The sequence below is a fragment of the Bubalus kerabau genome, chromosome 14 (genome assembly GCF_029407905.1).
Source record: "Bubalus kerabau isolate K-KA32 ecotype Philippines breed swamp buffalo chromosome 14, PCC_UOA_SB_1v2, whole genome shotgun sequence".
Lineage (NCBI taxonomy): Eukaryota > Metazoa > Chordata > Mammalia > Artiodactyla > Bovidae > Bubalus > Bubalus kerabau.
The window spans coordinates 40462154-40484556 of NC_073637.1; the positions used below are offsets into that span (position 1 = coordinate 40462154).

Genomic DNA, 22403 nt, shown 5'->3' on the forward strand with positions numbered 1-22403 from the left:
AGTTCTAAAAGGTCTTGTAGGTCTTCTTAGAACCGTTCAACTTCAGCTTCTTTAGCGTTACTGGTTGGGGCATAGACTTGGATTACTGTGATATTGAATGGTTTGCCTTGGAAATGAACAGAGATCATTGTGTCGTTTTTGAGATTGCATCCAAGTACTGCATTTTGGACTCTTTTGTTGACCATGATGGCCACTCCATTTCTTCTGAGGGATTCCTGCCCGCAGTAGTAGATATAATGGTCATCTGAGTTAAATTCACCCATTCCAGTCCATTTCAGTTCGCTGATTCCTAGAATGTCGACTTCACTCTTGCCATCTCTTGTTTGACCACTTTGTATGGTAACAGGTGCATATTTAAATTTCACAAACTTATACATTAGCACCTCAGGGACATTTTCTCTTTTTGCATCTCCTTTTATTACAAAATAAAACCCTTGCCCACCTTTGTCTTCACCCAAGCAGATTTCTTCCTTCCTTTCAGGATCCAGGGTTGCAAGTCATATACAGGCTAAGTCAATTACTGGTAGTTAAATCAAGTACTGGTAAGTGTGAAGATTGCCTTTCACTAGTCAACATTCATCTGCTGAGGATAGTTTGACAGAATGTGAGCATGTGAACACCCCCAGTAAATTGGCAGCCATGGGCTTGGAAGAAAAGGGGTGGACGGCTGGTTTTGGGTTAGGCGACCACAGTGTCTGCCACAAGAAAGTAGCAATGCTAAAAACAACCGTGGCTTTACAAGTATCAGTCTTAGCCACAAACCAAAGTGCACCTTATACATGAATTCTGTGACATTTTCTTTAGTCTCCACACAGATATCCCAACAAAAAATTAAAAATGAACAGTATCATTTTAGAGTATTCCAGAACATTGTGTATGATTACTCTTTAAAATGACATTCCCAGCATATATATTAAATCAGATATGACATATTATCAAAGTGTTAATGCTTAATATTGCTAATGTTTAAATCATTGCCTTTATATAAAAATATGACCTGCAGGAGCAGATTGGAAGCCAATAGAAACACTAAGACAAGGAATACAAACTTTTATTTTTTTTTGCCTGGAGAAAGTTTGGGAATTAAAATCTTAAAACCAATATTAATTTTCTTTAACGTAAGCCTTTAGGTGTGTGATCTGTGTATTTTGTGGAAAGTTTTATGATGGAAACATTCAAGAGTCAATGCATTTAACTTCATTTTTAGCATCTTCATTTGGTTTTTCCCAACTTAAATTCCCTTTGAAAATGTTTCAAGTAATGTTATTACTCTTAACTGTTTTTTATTTGATACTCAGTATACTTTTCAACAGGGCTTCCCAGGTAGCTCAAGTGGTAAAGAATCTGTCTGCCAATGCAGGAGACATAGGTTTGATCCCTGTGTAGGGAAGATCCCCTGGAGGAGGAAATGGCAACCTGCTTCAGTATTCTTGCCTGGAAAATTCAATGGAGAGAGGAGCCTGGTGGGCTGCAATCCATGGGGTCGCAAGACTCAAACACTACTGAGCGACTGGGGCACACATACACATAATTTCCAGTACACTAAAATTGCAGTATATAAAAGTGTTCTTCATCTGATATGACAAATGAAAATTCTTGTATCACATACTTTGGGGTCTTTCAGCAGTTTCCAAGAGGGAAAACCAATGCAAAAAGTTATAAATATTTGAAAAGTGCAAGTGTAATAAGTTGCTAAAAATGACACCTTCTATGAAACTGGTTATGCGCATCAACGCTTTTCACCTTCTGTGTTCTTCTGCTAGGCCATGTTTCCCTTTTGTTTCTTTTCTATATTTGAGAGGAAGCAACGTCTCATGTTCACCAGAGGCATAGACTTGAATTTTTTGGTTTGATAAAGTAATTGGGTGGTAGAATTTGGGAATTACTTTCAGAGTTTTACTTTATTTGATCATATGCTATAGACTGTAGCTTCCCTGCTGGCTCAGGTGGTAAAGAACCTGCCCACAATGCAGGAGCGAATTGCTCAGTTGTATTGGAATCTTTGCGACCCCATAGGCTGTAGCCCACCAGACTCCTCTGGCCATGGCATTCTCCACGCAAGAATAATGCAATAGGTTGCCATTTCATTCTTTAGGGGATCTTCCCAATCCAGGGATTTAACCTGGGTCTCTGGACTTACAGGAAGATTCTTCACTATCTGAGCCACGAGGAAAGCCCACAGAGGGAAAGTAAAGGTAAATAAATTAAATAAATGCTTAATAAAAAAAATATACCTGTAGAAGTAGCACCACATTAATTATGGTGAGCCTTTATGAACTTAAAATTAGTAATTTTCCTACTTGGAATTTTAGCATGAACATCTAGGAGATTGACTCTCATTTCACTATCACTTCTAGGTTTGGGTATTGAATTCCTGTCAAGGTAGCTCTGATAAATTGAGGCTACTCTTTGTATCAACTTCAAAAATGTTTACATCATTAGAAAGAAAAAAAAAAATGCTGCTGTCACTTTAGGAAGCGAATGCAACATATTTTAAGGATGAAGTGGGGCTCTCAACTGTCAGTCAACCCTGAGTCACAGATCATCCATCACTCTATGAAATCCTTGTCCCATTTGTTCATCATCATCAATGTTCTAACGCAGCAAAAAAAGAACAACTTTCTAATTCTAGACAACCGGTCTTGGTAATAGAAGTGATTCCCTGGAGAAAATAAAAGGCCAAGACTTCCGTTCCCCTACCCTACGCTCCCCTGCCCCAGTTACCTTTCCCAGTTTCCAAAGTGTTAACCCCACTCCACCGGCTACGCGCGCTCTCTGGGACAGCTCCTTGTTTAGCACCGAATCAGGAAGGATCTAGGAGACGGCTCTCGGAAAGTTGGCGGAACTGCGAGGGGGCGTTGGGAGTTTGATCCTCCTTGCACACGGCCTCTCACGGGGTCCAGACCGTCCACTCTCTGGTCCCTGAAGCCCAAGCTACCGCCACAAAGGCCAGGCGTCCTGACGGCGCTGGGCCGGGGGGCGGGGTGCGGGGATGGTGAAGCTGGTGGTGAGAAGCCGGGCGGCCTCTCCTCGCTCCCGCCGCGGGCACGCGTCCAGGGCTGGGCAGAGGTGGGGGTGGGCGAGCAGGGGCGCTCACGTCACGTGCGCGCGCGCGGGGACCGCAATAAATGCCCGGGCGCTCAGGGGAGCGGCGGAAGCGCTCTGCGCCTGGCTCTGCGCGCGGCGGCTGCACCGAGCGGGAGCGCGGGGTCGCCTGCAGCCTTCGCCGCCCAGACTGACCCGAGTCCCCGCCCCTCTCGCTCTTGCAGCTTCTGCTCCGAGACGCTCGGGCGCCCACCCTGCAGAGCTAACCAGGCCGCTGCCGTTCCACCCCAGCCTCGGCCTCCCAACTTCGCCAGGCTTTGCCCAGCTCCGGCTTTCAGGTCCGAGGGGAGCTGCCGAGGCCGAGGATAGCCATCCCACTGCAGGTAGCGCCGGAGGACGTGCGAGGCCCGGGTCCTCCCGAACCGGGCCGTCTGTGTGCAGGCTGCAGGCGGCTGGGGAGGCCGGCCGTCTGGTTCGGCTGATCCATCTTAGGGAACTTCACACTGGAGAGGTAAGTCGTCAAGCTCCCACCCTCTTCTACTTTTTTCTTCTTAAACTCTACTTAAAAAAAAAAAAAAAATCCACTTGCAGAGAACGGTCGATCACGGAGGGGTGGGTGTGTACTCGGAAAGCAGCCACGATGGAGAACTCTGGGCGCTCCTGCTTCTCAGTGAGTTTGTGAGTTTCACCTCCTTTGGTTTGGGTGAACCGTGTGCGCTTGCGGCGTGTGGCCGGAGAGGCTCCGAAACCGCCCGTGGGCTGTTGTCTTCATCGGGTGCGGGCTCCAGGTTAGGCACATGCTTTCTAGGAAATAACGAATTTTTCTTCTTGACCTGTGCCTGTGTGCGAAGATACTTGCCCCAGTGACCTTAACTGTTCACTTGCATTAATTCACTGGTCCCTTTAGAAATCTCCATGGACATATGTATGCGTAAAATGTTGTACTTCTTTAAAGCATTCGCCCTCGATTTCATAATTTTGTTGACATTCTGAATGTTTGAACCAGAGATGGGGCACTGAGATAAAATAATACCTTGAAACTGAGAGAGAAACCTGGACCTCTGGATTGCCTGATAAAACATTCTAGGATAAAACATTCTAGAACCCTTTGCAGGCTGTATGCCATAAATAGCCATTTAAAGATTTGTAATTCAGACATTGCTTTCAAGCTTTAACTCTTCTGGGTTGCTTTTGCCATTTGTTTTTGTCATCATGTACATTATCTTGGAAAATACAATTTTCTGTTTTGTGGGAAAGGTGCACTGTGAAAAGTCCTCTGGAGTAAAAATGGATTGGAGAAAATTTATTTCAAAATTTATTCCGTTTGCTGGAATTAAGTAAACAAATCAAACTGGCTCCATCCCTTTGTGACTGTTGTATTATTTTTGTTGTTAGAAAATTTATGTGTGCCGGGATTTTCACCCTAATTGCACTACATGTCCTTATAGCCAAAAGGAGTGGAAGAGCCGGTGTTGGAGATTTTCCCGGGGAAATCCTGAGAGCATTCATTATGAAGTGTACCGTGCGGGAGTGGTTCAGGGTAACCACAGTGCTCCTCATGGCCCGAGCGATTCCAGCCATGGTGGTTCCTAATGCCACTTTATTGGGAAAACTTTTGGAAAAGTACATGGATGAAGATGGTGTATGGTGGATAGCCAAGCAAAGAGGGAAAAGGGCCATTACAGACAATGACATGCAGAGTATCTTGGACCTTCATAATAAGTTGCGAAGTCAGGTATATCCTACAGCTTCTAATATGGAGTATATGGTAAGAACATTTTTCAAATGGTATGTACATAGAAATGTTTAATGATGCTTTTAGCTTCTGTGGTTAAAATCCATCCTGCTGGTATTTAATCTTTTACCATTTTTCCTGTATAAAACTTTTTAAAAAGATTTTCTTCAAGAGTATTTTCTTCTGCATATCCTTTTTTTTTTTCATTTTTTAAAGTTTTATTGGAGTGTAGTTGCTTTACAATGTTGTTAGTTTGTGCTGTATAGCAAAGTGAATCAGTTATATATGTAGCTGTTCTTTTTTAGATTCCTTTCCCATATAGGTCATTACAGAGTATTGAGTCAGGTTCTCTGGTACCACCATTTTTTTTTTTTTTTAATCCACCTTTGATTAAAATCCATCTTTGCAATTTTCCAATCTTGTTACTACATACAAGCAGTGGTCTAGTCCTGTATATTCTTTTTTTTTTTTTGACTATGCCACAAGGATTGTGGGATTTTGGCTCCCTGACCAGGGATTAAACCTAGGCCCTGGACAGGAAAAGCATGGAGTTCTAACCACTGGACCACCAGGGAATTCCCAGGTCCTATGTATTCTTCTACATATTCTTTTATTAGTGTTCCTTTCATTTTAATAGCTCTTTAAATTTCAGAGTAAAGTAAATACCTTCAGATCTAATGTTCCAACTAAGTGCTTTAAATTCTGCTCTTAGGAGAAAGATTCCTGTCCCGAAAATGCTGAACAGTTGATGTATTTGCTTTTAAATGACTTAGTAGAAGAATTGTTTCCTAATTCCTAACTGATGGAATCTTATGAATGGTGGACCTGAAAAAAATCAAGGATGAATAATTTGAAGACACTTTCCAGATGACTGATGTGTGTGTATACACACACACACAGACACACACACACATATGTGTATGTAGACAGATGACAGATAGATAGGTATAGGGTCTCCCAGGTGGTGCAGTGGTAAATAATCCACCTGCTAATGTAGGAAACACAGAGTCGCAAGTTTGATCCCTGGGTCAGGAAGATCCCCTGGCTGAGGAAATGGTAACCCACCCCAGTATTCTTGCCTGGAAAATCCCATGGACAGAGGAGCCTGGTGGAGCTACAGCCTATGGGGTCACAAAGAGTCAGATGTGACTGGGCATGCACGCATGTTCATAAAGTGTATATATATGTGTGTGTATATATATATATATATATATATGTAGTTTCTAATGGGCCATTGTTTCTTAGAAGTATGTAAATAACATGTTGTAAAGTATACATTTCTGTGGTTGCTTTATGTTAGGGAATACTTTGGCAATAACTTTTTACCCTCTGAATTTATTTGTGAACTTCAAAGTGTGAAAATTCATTTGGGTAAAGGATTCAATAAAAATACGTGATATCCTTAATAACCTTATATGAATTCTGAGAGTAAATTAGCAAGTTTGAGAAACAAAATTACTTTTTAAAGACTGTTAAATATTACTTTTTCAAGACTGTAACTCATTAATATTAGGATACTTCATACCCTAAATATATAGAAACATTTTCAAAAATCTTACTACTTGCATGAATTAGGAATGCACTAGCAAAGACCGATAATCTTCATTGATGACAGCAAACTTAATGAACATTGATGCTAACATTTCTCCTTTGGACACATTGCAGGGTCCCATTAATTTTAATAAATTCTAGTTTTTCCTTTTTTTTTTTCACTTACATTAGTTTGGATAGGTATTCTCTATTTAGGTAACTTTGATGAAACATGGAAATTCTAAGTTCACATTATATATTACAAAATATTTCCTTATATCATTTTAACTTTTACTAGAAAAATATTTTACCCTAAAGAAAATAGGTAGCACACAAGAGAAGTCATCAGAGATAAAGAATCAGTCCCAACCATCAGGCTGTAAGGGTTTAAATTCTGGCACTGATACCCACTTATGGCTTCCCAAGTGGCTCTAGGAGAAAAGGACCCTCCCCCGAATGTAGAAGATATAAGAGATATGGGTTCGATCCCTAGGTCGGGAAGATCCCCTAGAGAAGGACATGGCAACCCACTCCAGTATTCTTGCCTGGAGAATCCCATGAACAGAAGAGCCTGGCAGGCTGTGGTCCATAGGGTTACACAGAGTTGGACATGACTGAAGCGTCTAAACATGCATGCACGCACCCACTAGCTGTGTGACTTTGGGCAAATCATAAATTGCCCTCTACTTTAGTTTCCTCATGTCTAACACGTGCGCTCACCTCAGCGGGCTGTTGTGAGGATTATGTAAGAAATGAGATGACCTGTGTAAAGTTTAGCTTATTATCAACCATAGTGCAATTACAGGGTCCCTGTAAGTATTACTAAGACATAAAACCAATGTTATGTTTCCTTAATACCATTTAAATAGCTCATGTGAAACTTGTTTGCTCTTTTCAAAATTCTGTGCCATGCATGATATGACATCAGTAATGTCTCCCATTTTCTGACTATTTTAAAATGTTTGTTCAAAGTACAGGATTCTCTGACTTCTTCATCTGTGAGCTTTCAAACAGAAAGAGCCAGTTAATTATGGAGTTTTTCCAAGTAGGCCACCCTATGCTTATTCCATGTTGATAGGTACTCATTGCGTTTTATTCAAAATAAGGAAGAACTTGGGAGTTCAAATGCGCAAAAAGAAATCTGAGAATATTTGTGTGTGTGTTTTAAGTAATATGGAAATAATGAAAGAACAGTTCTGTGATTCGTTTTCTATGTCTGACTTCCAAAAAAAATAAGTGCCTATTGTATGATGTCTGGTCTAGAATGTTTATATGTGTTTCTTTTCAATCATTGCTTTCGTTCTATCCTTGAAATGTAGATTCAGAAACCAGCCAAGGTTTATGTTGTGTTGCCCTTAGATACCCTGAACGCTAGAACTATGTCTTGGCTAATAACTGGGCTGCAGAGTTTATTTCCCGACGGTAACACAGGAACACATTTTATAGAATACACATGGAAGGGGAAGTCTAAAAGAACGATACTGCTTTATTTGAAACACTGTTGATTTATATTTTATATAGTTATTACTATATAAAATATATATAAAGGATATTTTATATAGTAATAACTATATATTTATGTATATGTAAGTACAGATGTTGATTGACCCATGGAAAGAAAATTGGTTCAAATAGTTGACTGAAGTGTATTTTTGAGGGAGAATGGATACATGTACATTATATGAATGAGTCCCTTCACTGTTCACCTGAGGCTATCACAGCATTGTTAATTGGCTATGAAGTGAAGTGAAGTGAGTCAATCAGTTGTGTCTGGCTCTTTGCAACCCCATGGACTATGCAGTCCATCAAATTCTCCAGGCCAGAATACTGGAGTGGGTAGCCTTTCCCTTCTCCAGGGGATCTTCCCAACCCAGGAATGGAACCCAGGTCTCCCACATTGCTGGTGGATTCTTTACCAACTGAGCTATCAGGGATATCCCAATAAAAAATAAAAAGATTAAAACAAATTCTTTCAGGGGACTTCCCTGATGGTCCAGTGGCTAGGGCTTCATGCTTCCAATGCAGGGGGCCTGGGTTCAATCTCTGGTCAAGGAACTAGATCCCGCATGCCTCAATTAAAGATTCTACATGCTGCAACCAAATAAATATTTTTAAAAAAGGGTATTTTGATAAAATGAAAAGCTAAAGAACCACTTCCTATAGAATCTGCAGTGCCATGTGATAAGTGCCACCGCTTTTGGCCACTTACACTCCCCTTCTCCAGGAGATCTTCCTGATGCAGGGATGGAACCTGGGTCTCCTTCATGGCAGGCAGAATCTGTACCATCTGAGCTACCACAGAAGTCCTATGCTCTGTTATACTGCATTAAAAGTTTGAATAGCCAGTTATCTTATGTATATTTGGTGCTTATTTTAGTCTGTTTTTTGTGTTTGAATACCACAGCCAAGCCACATCCATGTTTATTAACATCATAACCCTGCCCCCACTCTAAGCCTCATTAATTAATAGGGTTAAAAATGACCTCCGGAAGGTCACATCTTTGCTGGAAGAGTTTATAGGCTGATTGAGAAGAAAGAATAGACATATTTGAAAATTTTCAAGTAGGCAGGGACACGAAATTCTTCATTCACATGTATGATTGATGCCAGGGCATCACAGAATACTGGAATATTCCTACAGGAGAGTTAATCAATGGGGAAGATGACGTTTATGTTGTTTCTGGCAGATGGTCAGGATCACAAGCTGTGGCCAAGAGTGAAGGGCATGTCTCAGCTGGAAGAGGAACCAACATGCAGAATCTAAAAAGCAATGATACAGAGTAACTTATTTACAAAACAGAAACACACTCAGAGACCTAGAGAATGAACTTACTGGTTGCCAGTGGGGAAGGATGGTGCGGAGGGATACCTAGGGAGTTTGGGATCACATGTACACACTGCTATATTTAAAATGGATAACACACAAGGACCTACTGTACAGCACAAGGAACTCTGCTCAGTGTTATGTGGCAGCCTGGATCGGAGGGGAATTTGGGGGAGAATGGATACATGTATATGTCTGGCTGAGTCCCTCTGCTGTCCACTGAAACTATAACAACATTGTTAATTGGCTGTATTCTAATGAAGTTAAAAAAAAAAAAAAGGAATCAACAAAGTGGAGTGGCTGACTGTTTTTGTAGGAAACCAGAAGCAGAGTAGGTTGATGAAATCAAAGCCCTGTGGTAGAATCAGGGAGAGGAGAAATGCATTATTAATTATAGAAACCAGTAACCTAAGCAGAGGGATTACCAGTGTTTAATTCAAGATACATTGAAAAACTGAAGCTTTTAGGTCATCAAATGAAGCTGTAACTGAAGAGGCAGTGGATATGTGAGGAGGAAACATTGCCTTTAGACCTGTGTTGTCTCCGCTGCTTGCTGGTATGTGAAGTCTGCCAAACAATGATTTGGGGCATTGTTTTTGTCATTAGTAGACTTGGTATAGGGATACCAATTCTATAGCAGCCCATGGTCTATATATTCCTATGTATATAGATTTAGGAATATATAGCCCACGGGCTGCAGTGAGATAAGAGATTTGATCCTGTTGAGCATACTGCTATTTTTCTTCAAGCCTTTCCTTTTTGTGGGTATTAGCCCCATCACTTGGTTCTTTTATTTTTATTTTTTTGGTTATTTCTTCATCATGTTGTTGTTGTTGTTGTTGTTCAGTCACTAAGTCGTGTCTGACTTTTTGTGACCCTATGGATTGCAGCACGAGAGGCTTCCCTATCCCTCTCTATTTCCTGGAGTTTGCTTAAGTTCATGTCCATTAAGTTGGTGATGCTATCTAAGCATCTCATCCTCTGCCACCCTCCTCTCCTTTTGCTTTCAATCTTTTCCAGCATCAGGGTCTTTTCCAAGGGTCTTGCTCATCTCTTCAAACTTTCCTTTTGGCCCCCATGGTTTTACTTTTGGTCTTCTCCCTTCCTGGGGAATTTTATCTACTCATTTGACTTTAAATACCTTCTGTCTATTGATGGCTCCGTGATGACACTCCATCTGACAGTCTTCTTTGAGCATTGTTTTCATGTTTCGCACTGCCCACTGGGTCATCTCTTGAATCTTAAAGTAATATTGTAATATTGCTTCAAGTTTAAGATGTCTAAAAAGAAAATGAGCTGCTTTTGTTCCACTCTTGCCCATGGTCCTCCTTCCCTCCCTGGATTCTTTCTCAGGGAATGTCATAGACATCTGCTAAGTCCTGTGCAAACAAAAACAGATCATCAGGGACATCTTCAACTCTTGCCTTGCTTTCATTCCCTCTGTCCACTTCCATGTAATATGTACACACAAATACAAATACACAGTTACTCGCCAGAGTCTTAGATTCTGTCTTAGAAATGTTTGAATCCATCTCTTCTGTTTCATCCAAACCTGTGTTCTTTGTCTCCCCAAGATGGGCATCACAGCTTCCCCTGCAGAAGATTATACCATCTAGTCTTACTTTATTTCTACTTTAATCTACCTTCCTCACTGCTACACAATCTGTCTTTTCCCTCAAACAAATCTCTGGCGCTTACTCAACTGTCCAAAGCTTCTGTTAACTTCTGGCTGCTCACAAGTTAAAGCCCATCTTGAAGAACTTCCAAAAGGAGGCATATCTAGGCCAATAAGCCCCATAGCCCTTATTGTTGTTGTTCAAATTCATGTCCATTGAGTTGGTGATGCCATCCAACCATCACATCCTCCATCTTCCCCTTCTCCTCCTGCTCTCAGTCTTTCCCGGCATCAGGGTCTTTTCCAATGATTTGGCTCTTTGTGTCAGGTGGCCAAAGTATTGGAGCTTCAGCTTCAGCATCAGTTCTTCCAGTGGACATTCAGGGTTGATTTCCTTTAGGATGGACTAGTTTAATCTCCTTGCTGTCCAAGGGACCCTCAAGAGTCTTCTCCAGCACCACAGTTTGAAAGCTCAACTCCCTTGTATATAATTGAATCTGTGTTAATTAAACTATACACTGTTCTTTCTTTTTTTTTTTTAATTTAAAATTCATTTGGCTGTGCTGGGTCTTTCTTGCTGTGCGTGTGCTGTGCTTAATTGCTCAGTCATGTCCGACTCTGTGACCCCATGGACTGTAGCCCGCCAGGCTCCTCTGTCCATGGGATTCTCCAGGCAAAAATACTGGAGTGGGTTGCCATGACCTCCTCCAGGGGATCTTCCCGACCCAGGGATCGAACCCGCATCTCTTACGTCTCCTGCATCAGCAGGTGGATTCTTTATCACTAGCACAACATGAGAAGCCAAAGTATTTTATTTAAGCCTGTTTATAGTATTGAAGTTTTGTTGTAATTAAATATATACATGTCCATTTTCCTTTCAAGACTGAATTTCCTGGAAGGATAAGGATGTACTCACCTTTATAACCGTGTGCCTGATGCATAGATGTACTCAGTAAATATTAATATTTGTTGATTGAATACTGTTGAATGTTCAGTAAATATGTGTTGAATAAAGGCATGGATGGAAAATAGATAAAATTATATGAGATAAATATAAAGGACAAGAAAGAGGAATTAAAATAAGAAAAGTTCTATAAGTAGGATATCATCAACACCAGAGATAAGTTAGAAATATCAGAGATGAAGAATAAATTAAATAATTCAGAATTATTTTTTCTGTTTTTAAAAATATTCATGGTGTACTAAAAATTGTCCTATAATATGGAGCTGCTGATCAGTGGTAAAGATGTTCAGATGCTCTGGAATTAATAAATTAATGTGTATTTATCTCTTGTAACAATTATTTAATAAGTCTCTTAAATTATAGATTGGCTAAAATCCAAAACAGCTCACTGTGATAGAAAGTGTATCTAAGTCTAGAATGTCCTTTAGCAACTTTAGGACATATTCCCTAAAAATTTTATATGTGTCATTTGCCTTTGTAAATGCTCAGTCGTGTCCGACTCTGCGACCCCCACGGACTGTAGCCTGCCAAGCTCCTCTGTCCATGAGTATCTCCAGCCAAGGATACTGGACTGGGTTGCTGTTTCCTTCTCCAGGGAATCTTCCTAACCCAAAGATCGTGTCTCACAATGACAATTATACAAGCTATTCCCACTATTATAACTATTTCCGTGCCAGTCACAGAACAGTTGACAGATACTCTGCTGGGAGGGCTGATGGCTGTACCTGCTTGCTGTTACTTCACATATGATGAGACTAGGGACAGAAGTTTTGCACAGCATTTTTCCAAATGTAGAACAAAATACATCTAGCTACCTGTCCTTCCACTGGGCAACCAGAGGCTCCAAGCCAACAGCCAGTCATACAGTCCATGGTACATGTTTTGATACAAACAATGGCTTAGTACCACAATGTCACTTAAATTCTTTATATGGCCATGCTTAACACTGGAAATGAAGTGATTTTTCTTCTGTGCAGATCTTTCTTCTGTACAGCAGATAACTGCAGAAACTGGTCAAGGGACAATGTAGCCCCCAACCCAGGGTGATGTTAGTCTGGGCTCTGCCCTATTTCTGACTAGCTGTAGCCCTGAGTCCAAGCCTAAAAAAAGTTAATTTTAGCCTGTGAGTTGCTCTCACAAAGCAACTCTTATAAATGTACATTTTCTGACATTATCTGCCACTAGTGACATATATCATTGTCACTGAATAAAATAATATATGGATATTGTATTATCCATATAATACCCTCATGCTGGGAAAGATTGAAGGCAGGGAGGACAGAGGATAAGATGGTTGGATGGCATCACCGACTCGATGGACATGAGTTTGAGCAAGCTCTGGGAGTTAGTGATGGACAGGGAGGACTGGCAGCTGCAGTCCGTGGGGTCACAAAGAGTCAGACACAACTGAGAGACTGAAATGAACTGATACAATATACAGAATAAATTGATGGCCTCATAACTCATTTACCCAGAGCTTAATGTTGACAAATTTCTTACCTTGCTAAAAGTGGCAGGAATTCACTGCAAGTAAGGTTTTATTTCAACCCTTGATTCCTAAAATGATTATTTTTCTGTGTACTGGCACTTGCCTGGTAGTTTTCAAAGTTAAATATTTGCATCTTTTAAGGGTATGCAGTGTAATCTATATGCACTTAAAGGTTCATGAAATATCTTGACTCAAAGAATGTTAGTCTTATTTAAAGTTTCTTTCTTCTTGATTTACAATAACATTTAATTTTCTTAAACAGTTTTTATTTTACTTCACTAATATTATTTAGATATAATAAAGCTTTTTTTTTTGTTTTAATTAATTTGTCTACAGAATTGAAAAGTTTTTAAAACCTTAATTTGGATACATAGCACTTTTTTTTTAGCATTGACATTTCAAATTAATGTAATTTTCTTTTTGAAAGTTGCACTTGTAGATGGCAATATCTGTAGGAAGAGAGTGACATTACAGCTCAGTTCTGTTGAATTTGTTAGGTACCCTGTAATTCTGGAAGATTAAAGATTCCTCATTAAATGAAAGCAGCAGATCTAGGATCTTAGAAAGGCAAGACATGAGAAGCAGTTTCATCAGGAGCGTGCAATACCCAGAGCCAGAAAAGTGTCACAAAATTTTGAAATTGTTTATTGTTGTTTATTTCTTCATTTGACAAGTATTAGTTACCAAATACTGGGCACCGTTGAGGGCCCAGCTGTAAATACAACAAACTTTCTAACTTGCCTAGAATAGGTATAAAAACCCTAACTCTCCCAACTCAGCAAGTGGCCCATGTGGCTGACACAACGAGTGTGAAAGTCATATAGAAAATGAGGTCCCAGCTTTCACTGAGGAGAACAGATACAAGTTGTGTCTGACTCTTTGCAAGAATACTGGAGTGTGTTGCCATACCCTCCTCCAGGGCATCTTTCCAACCCAGGGATTGAACCCAGGTCTCCCGCCCTGCAGGCTGATTCTTTACCGTCTGAGCCACCGTAGAAGGAAGAGATAGTCACAAAGTGAGCCCACGACGTACTTAACAGTGTAGAGTTAGGGAAGGAGAGGAGGAACATCAAATGGAGTTGAGAATTAGGAAAAAAAAAACAGGGAAGTAAGATCTCCTGAAGTCAAATGAAGAAAGGCAGAAAGGATGATCAACTCTGTTAAATGTTGCTTATAAAGATCAAGTAAAATGAGGACCCTTGAATTCTGAGATATGAAGGCTATACTGGAGGTCTCATAAAACAGTTTGGGTATCATCATAGTAGTCCAAGGATGGTTCAGGGAAGAATGGATGGGAGAAATGATCAAGCTTGTTCACCCACTCATTCATCAAACATGAGCTATCTCCTCTGGGCCAGGTGATATCTGCAGCCTTAACTCTTTTCTAATCCAAAGTTTTCAGCTTAGTTTTAGAAGAGGTAAGTCAGTTTGGGAACATATCCCAAATTTATAATTATAGTCTGTAGGGAAATGCAGTTTCTTTGCTTAATTGTTTCTTAGTTACCTTTACCGGCTGCCTTCATTAAAAGCAACATGGTCATTTATAATCATTTATAATCACAATTAAGAATGACATTTAGTTCAAGAACATTCTTTGCTATTGTTTAGCTGTGTTCTCTCACATACTTATCTTGGGAATTTATACAACCAAGTAATTATACAGGATTTAAAACTTAAATTTTCATCTTTTTAATGATTTTTACTAATTGAATTTAAGTTTATAAAACTAGCATTTTATAGTTTATATGTTGTCATGTATAATATATACAATGTTGTTGTTAAGTCACTAAGTTGTGTCTGACTCTTTTCGAGAACCCCGTGAACACAATATATGCATATGTTACATAGAATATTTAGTTCATTGGAAGAAAATGTGAAAATTCAAGTGGTAATGAATTGTCTGGTGAAGGTGTAACAGTAAGTATGTTTAAGTAACCCTTTCTTTATTTTCCTAAGTATCTGTTGCTGTCCTAATTTCAAGAAGGTACAGAAAGGCATTTGTAATTGATTAAAACAATTTTTTATTCTAATTGATAAATTTGTGATTTACAAAGAATTTAATTCAACAAATACTGATTGAGCAGTTTTGTACCAGGCACTGTTTTTGAAAAAAGTTCAACAAGTTAATGAAAATAAACAAAGTGAGATGATGGAGCATGACAGACGTGGGGGCTTCCAAGGTGGCGCTAGTGGTAAAGAACCCACCTGCCAATGCAGGAGACATAAGAAGACATAGGTTCGATCCCTAGGTCAGGAAACTCCCCTGGAGGAGGACATGGCAACACACTCTAGTATTCTTGCCTGGAGAATCACATGGATAGAGGAGCCTGGCAGGCGACAGTCCGTAGGGTTGCACAGAATTGGACACGACTGAAGTGACTTAGCATGCATGCATGATAGAGGTGGAGCTAACATACTGAGTAGCTGGGGAAGACCTCTCTAAAATAATGACTTTTGAGCTGAGAGCTGAATTAGAATAATGAGGCAACTAAACAAAGCTATAGAAATCTAGGCAGCAGGAATATCAGGTAAAAGGTCTTTAAGTCAAAAATGAGGTGGGAGTCTTCAGGGACCACAAAGAAGGCTAGGACTGACCTTTGGTCTTATTTCCAGTTTTATATAATTACTCTGTGCCTTGGGGAATGGGTTGCAGGAGGATTCACAGTGAAAGCACAGAGAGATAGGTAGGAAGCCGTTGGTATATTCTAATGAGAGATAATGATAGCTGGGGCCAGGATGACAGTGGTAAAGATGGAAGAGGTGGGTGGTTTCAGGTCTGTTTAAATAGCATTGCTGATGGGTTTCTGATAAATTTAATATGAAGGGTGAAAGATAAGGAGGACGACTTTTTTAAGATTTTTACTTAAGTGTGAAAGTTGCTCAGTCGTGTCCCACTCTTTATGACCCCATGGATTATATAATCTCTAGGCCAGAATTCTGGAGTGGGTACCCTTTCCCTTCTTCCAGAGGATCTTCCCAACCCAGGGATGGAACCCAGGTCTCCTGCATTGCAGGCAGATTCTTTACCAGCTGAGCCACAAGGGAAGCCCAAGAATGCCGGAGTGGGCAGCCTATCCCTTCTCCACGGATCTTCCCAACCCGGAATCAAACGGGGGTCTCCTGCATGCAGGCGGATTCTTTACCAACTGAACTATCAGGGAATCCCAATATGCTTACTTAAGCATATTGATAGATAATTGAAGCATTTACTGAGACAGGAAGAGAAACAAGAGAAGGTAAGGATGAAATCAGGGGTTTCCTTTAGACAAAGCTTATTTTGCATTGCCTTGTTGTCCTCAGCTGAGTTTAATGGTCAGTGGAGAAGTGGGACTTGAGATAAAAGTGTGGAAATGATGTATGGATGCTGTTAAGAACCATCTTAACTGACTGAATAAAACCATCCAAGATTTTTATGGATGAAGGTTGAATGCTTTAAATTGAGCCATGGCCCAGCAATATGTAGAGGTGGAGCAGAAAGGAGAAATAAGCAAAGAAAGCTGAGAACAATTTGAGAAATGGAATTAGCTAGCAGTACATGGGTATATGGCAATGTTTTTTGGTTTTGTTTTTTAAAGAGTGTGCTGGAAGTTGATCGAAATGCACAACTTGTAAAAGCAGTTGACATGGGAGGGAGAAAATATAACTGCAGAGTCAGTTTTTTCCTTCTGACAGGAAGGGCTGAGGCTGTAGGTACATTTGGTGTATTTAGTGGAAAAAGAGAATTTTTATATGAATAATTCTGTTTTTCCCAGTGAAGTATGGAGCAAGATTGTCAGCTGAGATTGAGAGGGCAGGAATGGAGTGGTGTGAGGATGGGATATTATGAAAAGGTATTTTGGGGGTTATTACATAAAGATCTCTGTGGAGTCAAATGCATGAGATATTTTGAGGTACTTTGTATTCATTTATTTCACTATGCTTTAAGTTACAAAATCTGATAGGGAATTTTACTACAGTATGTATTCCTATCATATGTAGTGGTCAAGTATTTCCAAAAAGCAGGAAGATTTAAAGTAATAATTTCTCTAGTTTGCCATAGGTCACACCACTCTTTACAGCCATTTCATGAGGTGTCACCTGCTTGAGGGCATTTGACTCGGCAGCTCCTGGAGATGTGAATGAGATTCAAGTCATGTTAGCCAGGGTGGGAGAAGGGGGTTGATTTTAAAAGTGTTCAGATATTCTGTAATACAAATCAAGTACAGATACAGACCACATAATGTGTTTGAGGTTCAAATTGCAGACTGGAGGTTAAATACAACTAATTGTATGAGAACTCCAAAAAATAAATTATGGGAATGACCCAGATATGTGACTTGGATTAGTGGGTTATTAAACTGGTGAGTTTAATATAAGAACCTAGAACTATAAGTCAATGAATCTTACTTTTTCTTTTCTCTTTTGCTTTTAACTGATTAACAGAATCAATAAAATGAATTAAGTTAACTAAGTCAACTTTTTCTTGATAGCTTATTACGAAAAAGGCAACAGATTTTCTTTATTAGAAGCTCATCAACCACAAAGGCAAAATATGAACATGGACATTATTTAATAGGCTAGACAGGTTTTAAGTTTTAAGTGTTTAATCAAAGAAAATTTTCAATCACCAGAAAATTAAGGGTAGCAAAAATGGTTTTCATGAAAAAGCAGCTAGGTATGATTTGGGGAATAGAAATCAGGGTGCTTTAGTCCAGTGTCACTCAGGCTTTACTGTGCATATGAATTCCCTGGGAATCTTGTTAACATGCAGATTATGACTCAGGAGGTCTGGGTGGCCCCCAATATTCTGCATTCCTACCAAGCTCCCAGGTGATGTGGCAGCCACTGTGGCAGTCCTGCAGCCACTGGGAATGGAACTCTGAGTAGAAAGCTTGAGGCTGTCCAGAGGAAGTCTACAAAGAGACATTAAAAATTGACTCTAGGATCCAGATCCTTTTTCACCTCAACTCTCACATTCACTTTCTCCTTTTTAAGGAAGCACCTCTTAATTATTAGTGCAGGAAAATAGAAATCACTCCCTTTCATGAAGCGCTTAGAAACCAAAAAGATAGAGAAGCTTAAACAATAAGATTTCCCAAGACCCACTGTTTAAATCTATCTACTTGGAGGAGTGGTGGAAAATGGAATCTCAAAATTAGTTAATGGCACAGTTCTGTGGGGTAGTGAAAACAGAGGTGCAGTCAATGACAGGATAAACTGAAAAAGCCACATGAATGAGAAGGAAGGAAGTAGAATTCAGAAGTGAGCAAGAGCAGAGGTGAGGGCTGGGGGAAGGGGTGGGGGTGTAGAAAAGGTCAGCTAGATCAGATCATGAGCTATTAGATAAGACCCAAGAATGAGCATGGGAGTTACTTTTTATAACTCTCCCCTTTGTGTTGCTGTTGCAACTCAAACAGTTCAGGTAACCTTATCTAAACAGGAGACAATCCAATAAAGGAGCTAGGAATAAAATATGAAACTGTATCTTGTGTTTGTTCAAGACATGGCAAATCCAAATCTGAAATATTGAATGATTGACTGATGGGCTCAAAAAACCTATAGTGAGATCAGGTGTCCAGAGACAGGAAACTAAAGCCCCAAAAGAAAGAGGTTGGGGAGGGGAGGCTTTTGACTGAAGATGAAGAAAGAACCTCAGAACTCCTGTCTAGAAAGAAAAGGCTGAGAGAAGAGTTCTGTTGCTTGAGTTCGGTGAATGCAGTGAATACATCTAAACAAATGAAAAGCAGTGCTCTTTCATAAAATTGCCTGCATCGTTATTCCATATACCTTGGGCTTTTTAGGCTGTAGGCATCTTGCCAAGCCTTTGCTTTTGCAGATGCTGGAATGACTTATGTGCATCTTGTTTTCTCTCCAGTGAATTTCTCCTCTTCCTCCAAGTCTCAGCTAAAGACTAATCTCCTTTTTTGTCTAAACCCCCCTGTCCAGAGTTAGGTACACTCTAACCCCAGTTCCTTGGCTTCTACAGCATTTCCTACCTGTCTCGGCCTTTGTTATTTACAGCCTTGTCTCTTTCTCTTGCCTTACCTTCCTTTGTGGGAAGGAACTGTGCTTGAGTAGTTTCTGCATTTCCTCAGCTGAGAGGCTGACACATACTCTAAGCTCCATTTATGTTAATTGGAAGGGGAAACAATGGAATGAATAAAAAAAGTAAAAAGATGACAAGATTTTCAGCAGTGATTCTAAAATGGGTGGAATGAAAAAGGATTTGATTAATTCTGTTTCAACAAGGAAATGCTGTTAGTTTTAATATGCTTCCTAGGTTGGTCATAACTTTTCTTCCAAGGAGCAAGCATCTTTTAATTTCATGGCTACAGTCATCATCTGCAGTGATTTTGGAATATTAATAGATCAAGACTTAGAGAACTGATAGATGGTATTGTACTTTCTCAATTACTAAAGGATTTCCTTAAATACTGAGGTCTCTTAAATATAGTGTTAAAGATTAACAACTTCTCTCCTAAATGGCAACAAAAACAATGAAAGCATTATAGCCTTGAATTTATCACAAAATCAGTAAAAAGATATGGCTTTTACAAAAATAATCCATGTTCAACTATTCAAAAATTTATCTTTAGCCAAGCCTAGGTATGTCATAAGTTGGGCTTCCCTGGTGGCTCAGTGATAAAGAATCCACCTGCCAATGCAGGAGAGACAAGTTCGCTTGCTGGATGGGAAGATCCCCTGGAGAAAGAAATGGCAGTCCACTCCAATTCTTGCCTGGGAAATCCCATGACAGAGGAGCCTAGAGGACTACAGTACAGGGGATTGCAAAATTAGCTAATAGCAAGACACGACTTAGCTAATAAACAACAGCAGCACCATGAATACCCTTCCACCTGATTTTATAGCACACTAGTATGTTTGATGCAGGGTATTTAGGTTCCATATTTGTGATCCAAGGCCATTTGTGATCCATATTGCCCAGGCCAGGCCAGCTGAGGCTAGAGAAAATCGATGAGTACATATTGGTAATATATTGTATGTCAAGTTTTATATTAGGCGACATGGAAAACACAGAAAAGGTATGAGACAGTTTTTTTTTTTTTTTTTTTTTTAATTTTATTTTATTTTTAAACTTTACATAACTGCATTAGTTTTGCCAAATATCAAAATGAATCCGCCACAGGTATACATGTGTTCCCCATCCTGAACCCTCCTCCCTCCTCCCTCCCCATTCCATCCCTCTGGGTCGTCCCATTGCACCAGCCCCAAGCATCCAGTATCGTGCATCGAACCTGGACTGGCAACTCATTTCATACATGATATTTTACATGTTTCAATGCCATTCTCCCAAATCTTCCCACCCTCTCCCTCTCCCACAGAGTCCATAAGACTGTTCTATACATCAGTGTCTGTTTTGCTGTCTCGTACACAGGGTTATTGTTACCATCTTTCTAAATTCCATATATATGCGTTAGTATACTGTATTGGTGTTTTTCTTTCTGGCTTACTTCACTCTGTATAATAGGCTCCAGTTTCATCCACCTCATTAGAACTGATTCAAATGTATTCTTTTTAATGGCTGAATAATACTCCATTGTGTATATGTACCACAGCTTTCTTATCCATTCATCTGCTGATGGACATCTAGGTTGCTTCCATGTCCTGGCTATTATAAACAGTGCTGCGATGAACACTGGGGTACTCGTGTCTCTTTCCCTTCTGGTTTCCTCAGTGTGTATGCCCAGCTTTGATTTAAAATTCTGCTTTGAGAATTAAAATCCAAAATAGAAGCAGAGGTCAGAGAACACATAGTGATTGTTGTCTTTAATAAGACGATTCAGAGAAGGGTGAGATAAATAGAATACGTATTGTGGTTGAAATGACTTCCGAGAGGAGAGAGACTGTTAACAGGACTTTGGTGAAAGGATAAAGTTTAAGTAACCAAGGAGGGGAGGAAAGAAAGAATAGTCTCGTAGGGGAAAATTTCTGATGGCTTCTGTGGCCGAGAAATGTGAACGGACAGGTACTAGAACCTTGCTTCTTGAAGTACAGTTATTCAGTGTATGCTTCTGTTAGAAATGTCATAACTTGGATTTCTCTCCTGACCTACTGAGTCAGAATCTGAATTTTAACAAGATCTCCTGATGATGTACAGGCATTTTAATGTTCCAGTAGAGTCAGCTCAGGTTGAGAAGGGGTGGATGGTAAGTGAGGTAGGTAAGTAAGTTATAGCCAGATTTGGGAGGGCCTAGGCAAGGAGATGAGATGCGAATGAGCAGACATTCTGGAGAAAGGTAAGGATTTTGTTGATTTCACGGCTCTGTGGGATCACAAGGACAATTTACCTTCCATCACGCGTTCAGTCTGTCTGTATAATATCAAAACAGTGGGTGTAACTAAAATGATCTTGTGAGTTCACCCACACATGAAATTTTCATTCCAAAAATTATTTTAATTTTAGTAAACTGAAGAGGCAGTTTCCTTAATCATTAAGTCGCTCCTTTGCTAAGACTTCCAAGGCTTTGTTTTGAAGTAGATTTTAGGTAAAACACTGCCACATCTGCCCACATCTCTGTCATTTCCAGGAGACCCTCATATGTGCCTTGCCCTGGGGTGATGCTGCTATTTTCTCAGTACCTGGCAAAGCCTCTCTGGCCAGAAACACAGGTGTTCCCTTTGAAATCTGAGCCTCGTGCATTTTCCCTGTGACTACAAAGTCTTTTCAAAGCAGGTGAAGCACAGGAATTAAAACACCTGAGGTAATTTCCAAGTTGTAAGGAATGTACTGTTTTCCAGTGCTTTTTGTACCAGATGACTTTGTCACAAAAACCTCATAGGCTCTTTTAGCATAGATTGATTGATTGATCTCCTTGATGTCTGGCTCTTCATTGTAGTTCTGATAATACCACCATCAGGGTGAAAAGAAGGTGGCTAAGATTTTATAACGAGGCATTATTTTTGGAATTTGAAGCTGAAGCATTGTGAATTGCCACCTGTGTTATTTTCATTGAGAAACAGGTTCTTTCCTAGAGCTCCAGTTAATTGCTATTAAGCAGATCACATTGACAGCTTATTCCATCAGATTTGGGGATTGCACTTTCTGATGTAAATAGAAAACACAACAGTGGTTTGAGAGGGATTTATGTTTTGACATATGATGGATATTTATAAACCTGTTTTTCCAGAAGGGCTGGCAGGATAAGAATTACCTGTTAAAGGTGGTGTTTAGAAAGAGATAGCTCTATGTATTTTTGATTT

At 40.0% G+C, this 22403-nt stretch overlaps 1 protein-coding gene across 1 annotated transcript in view; it reads left to right on the forward strand.

Annotated features, from left to right (window-relative positions):
* Nucleotides 1-3188: 3188 nt before the first annotated feature.
* CRISPLD1 (cysteine rich secretory protein LCCL domain containing 1) overlaps nucleotides 3189-22403 on the forward strand; it is a 50779-nt gene continuing 31564 nt past the window's right edge. Inside the window, exons 1-2 of the mRNA XM_055546851.1 lie at nucleotides 3189-3556; nucleotides 4494-4813. Of these exons, the coding sequence (XP_055402826.1) occupies nucleotides 4556-4813 (258 nt within the window). The 5' untranslated portion in view covers nucleotides 3189-3556; nucleotides 4494-4555. The remainder of the gene's footprint in view (nucleotides 3557-4493; nucleotides 4814-22403) is intronic.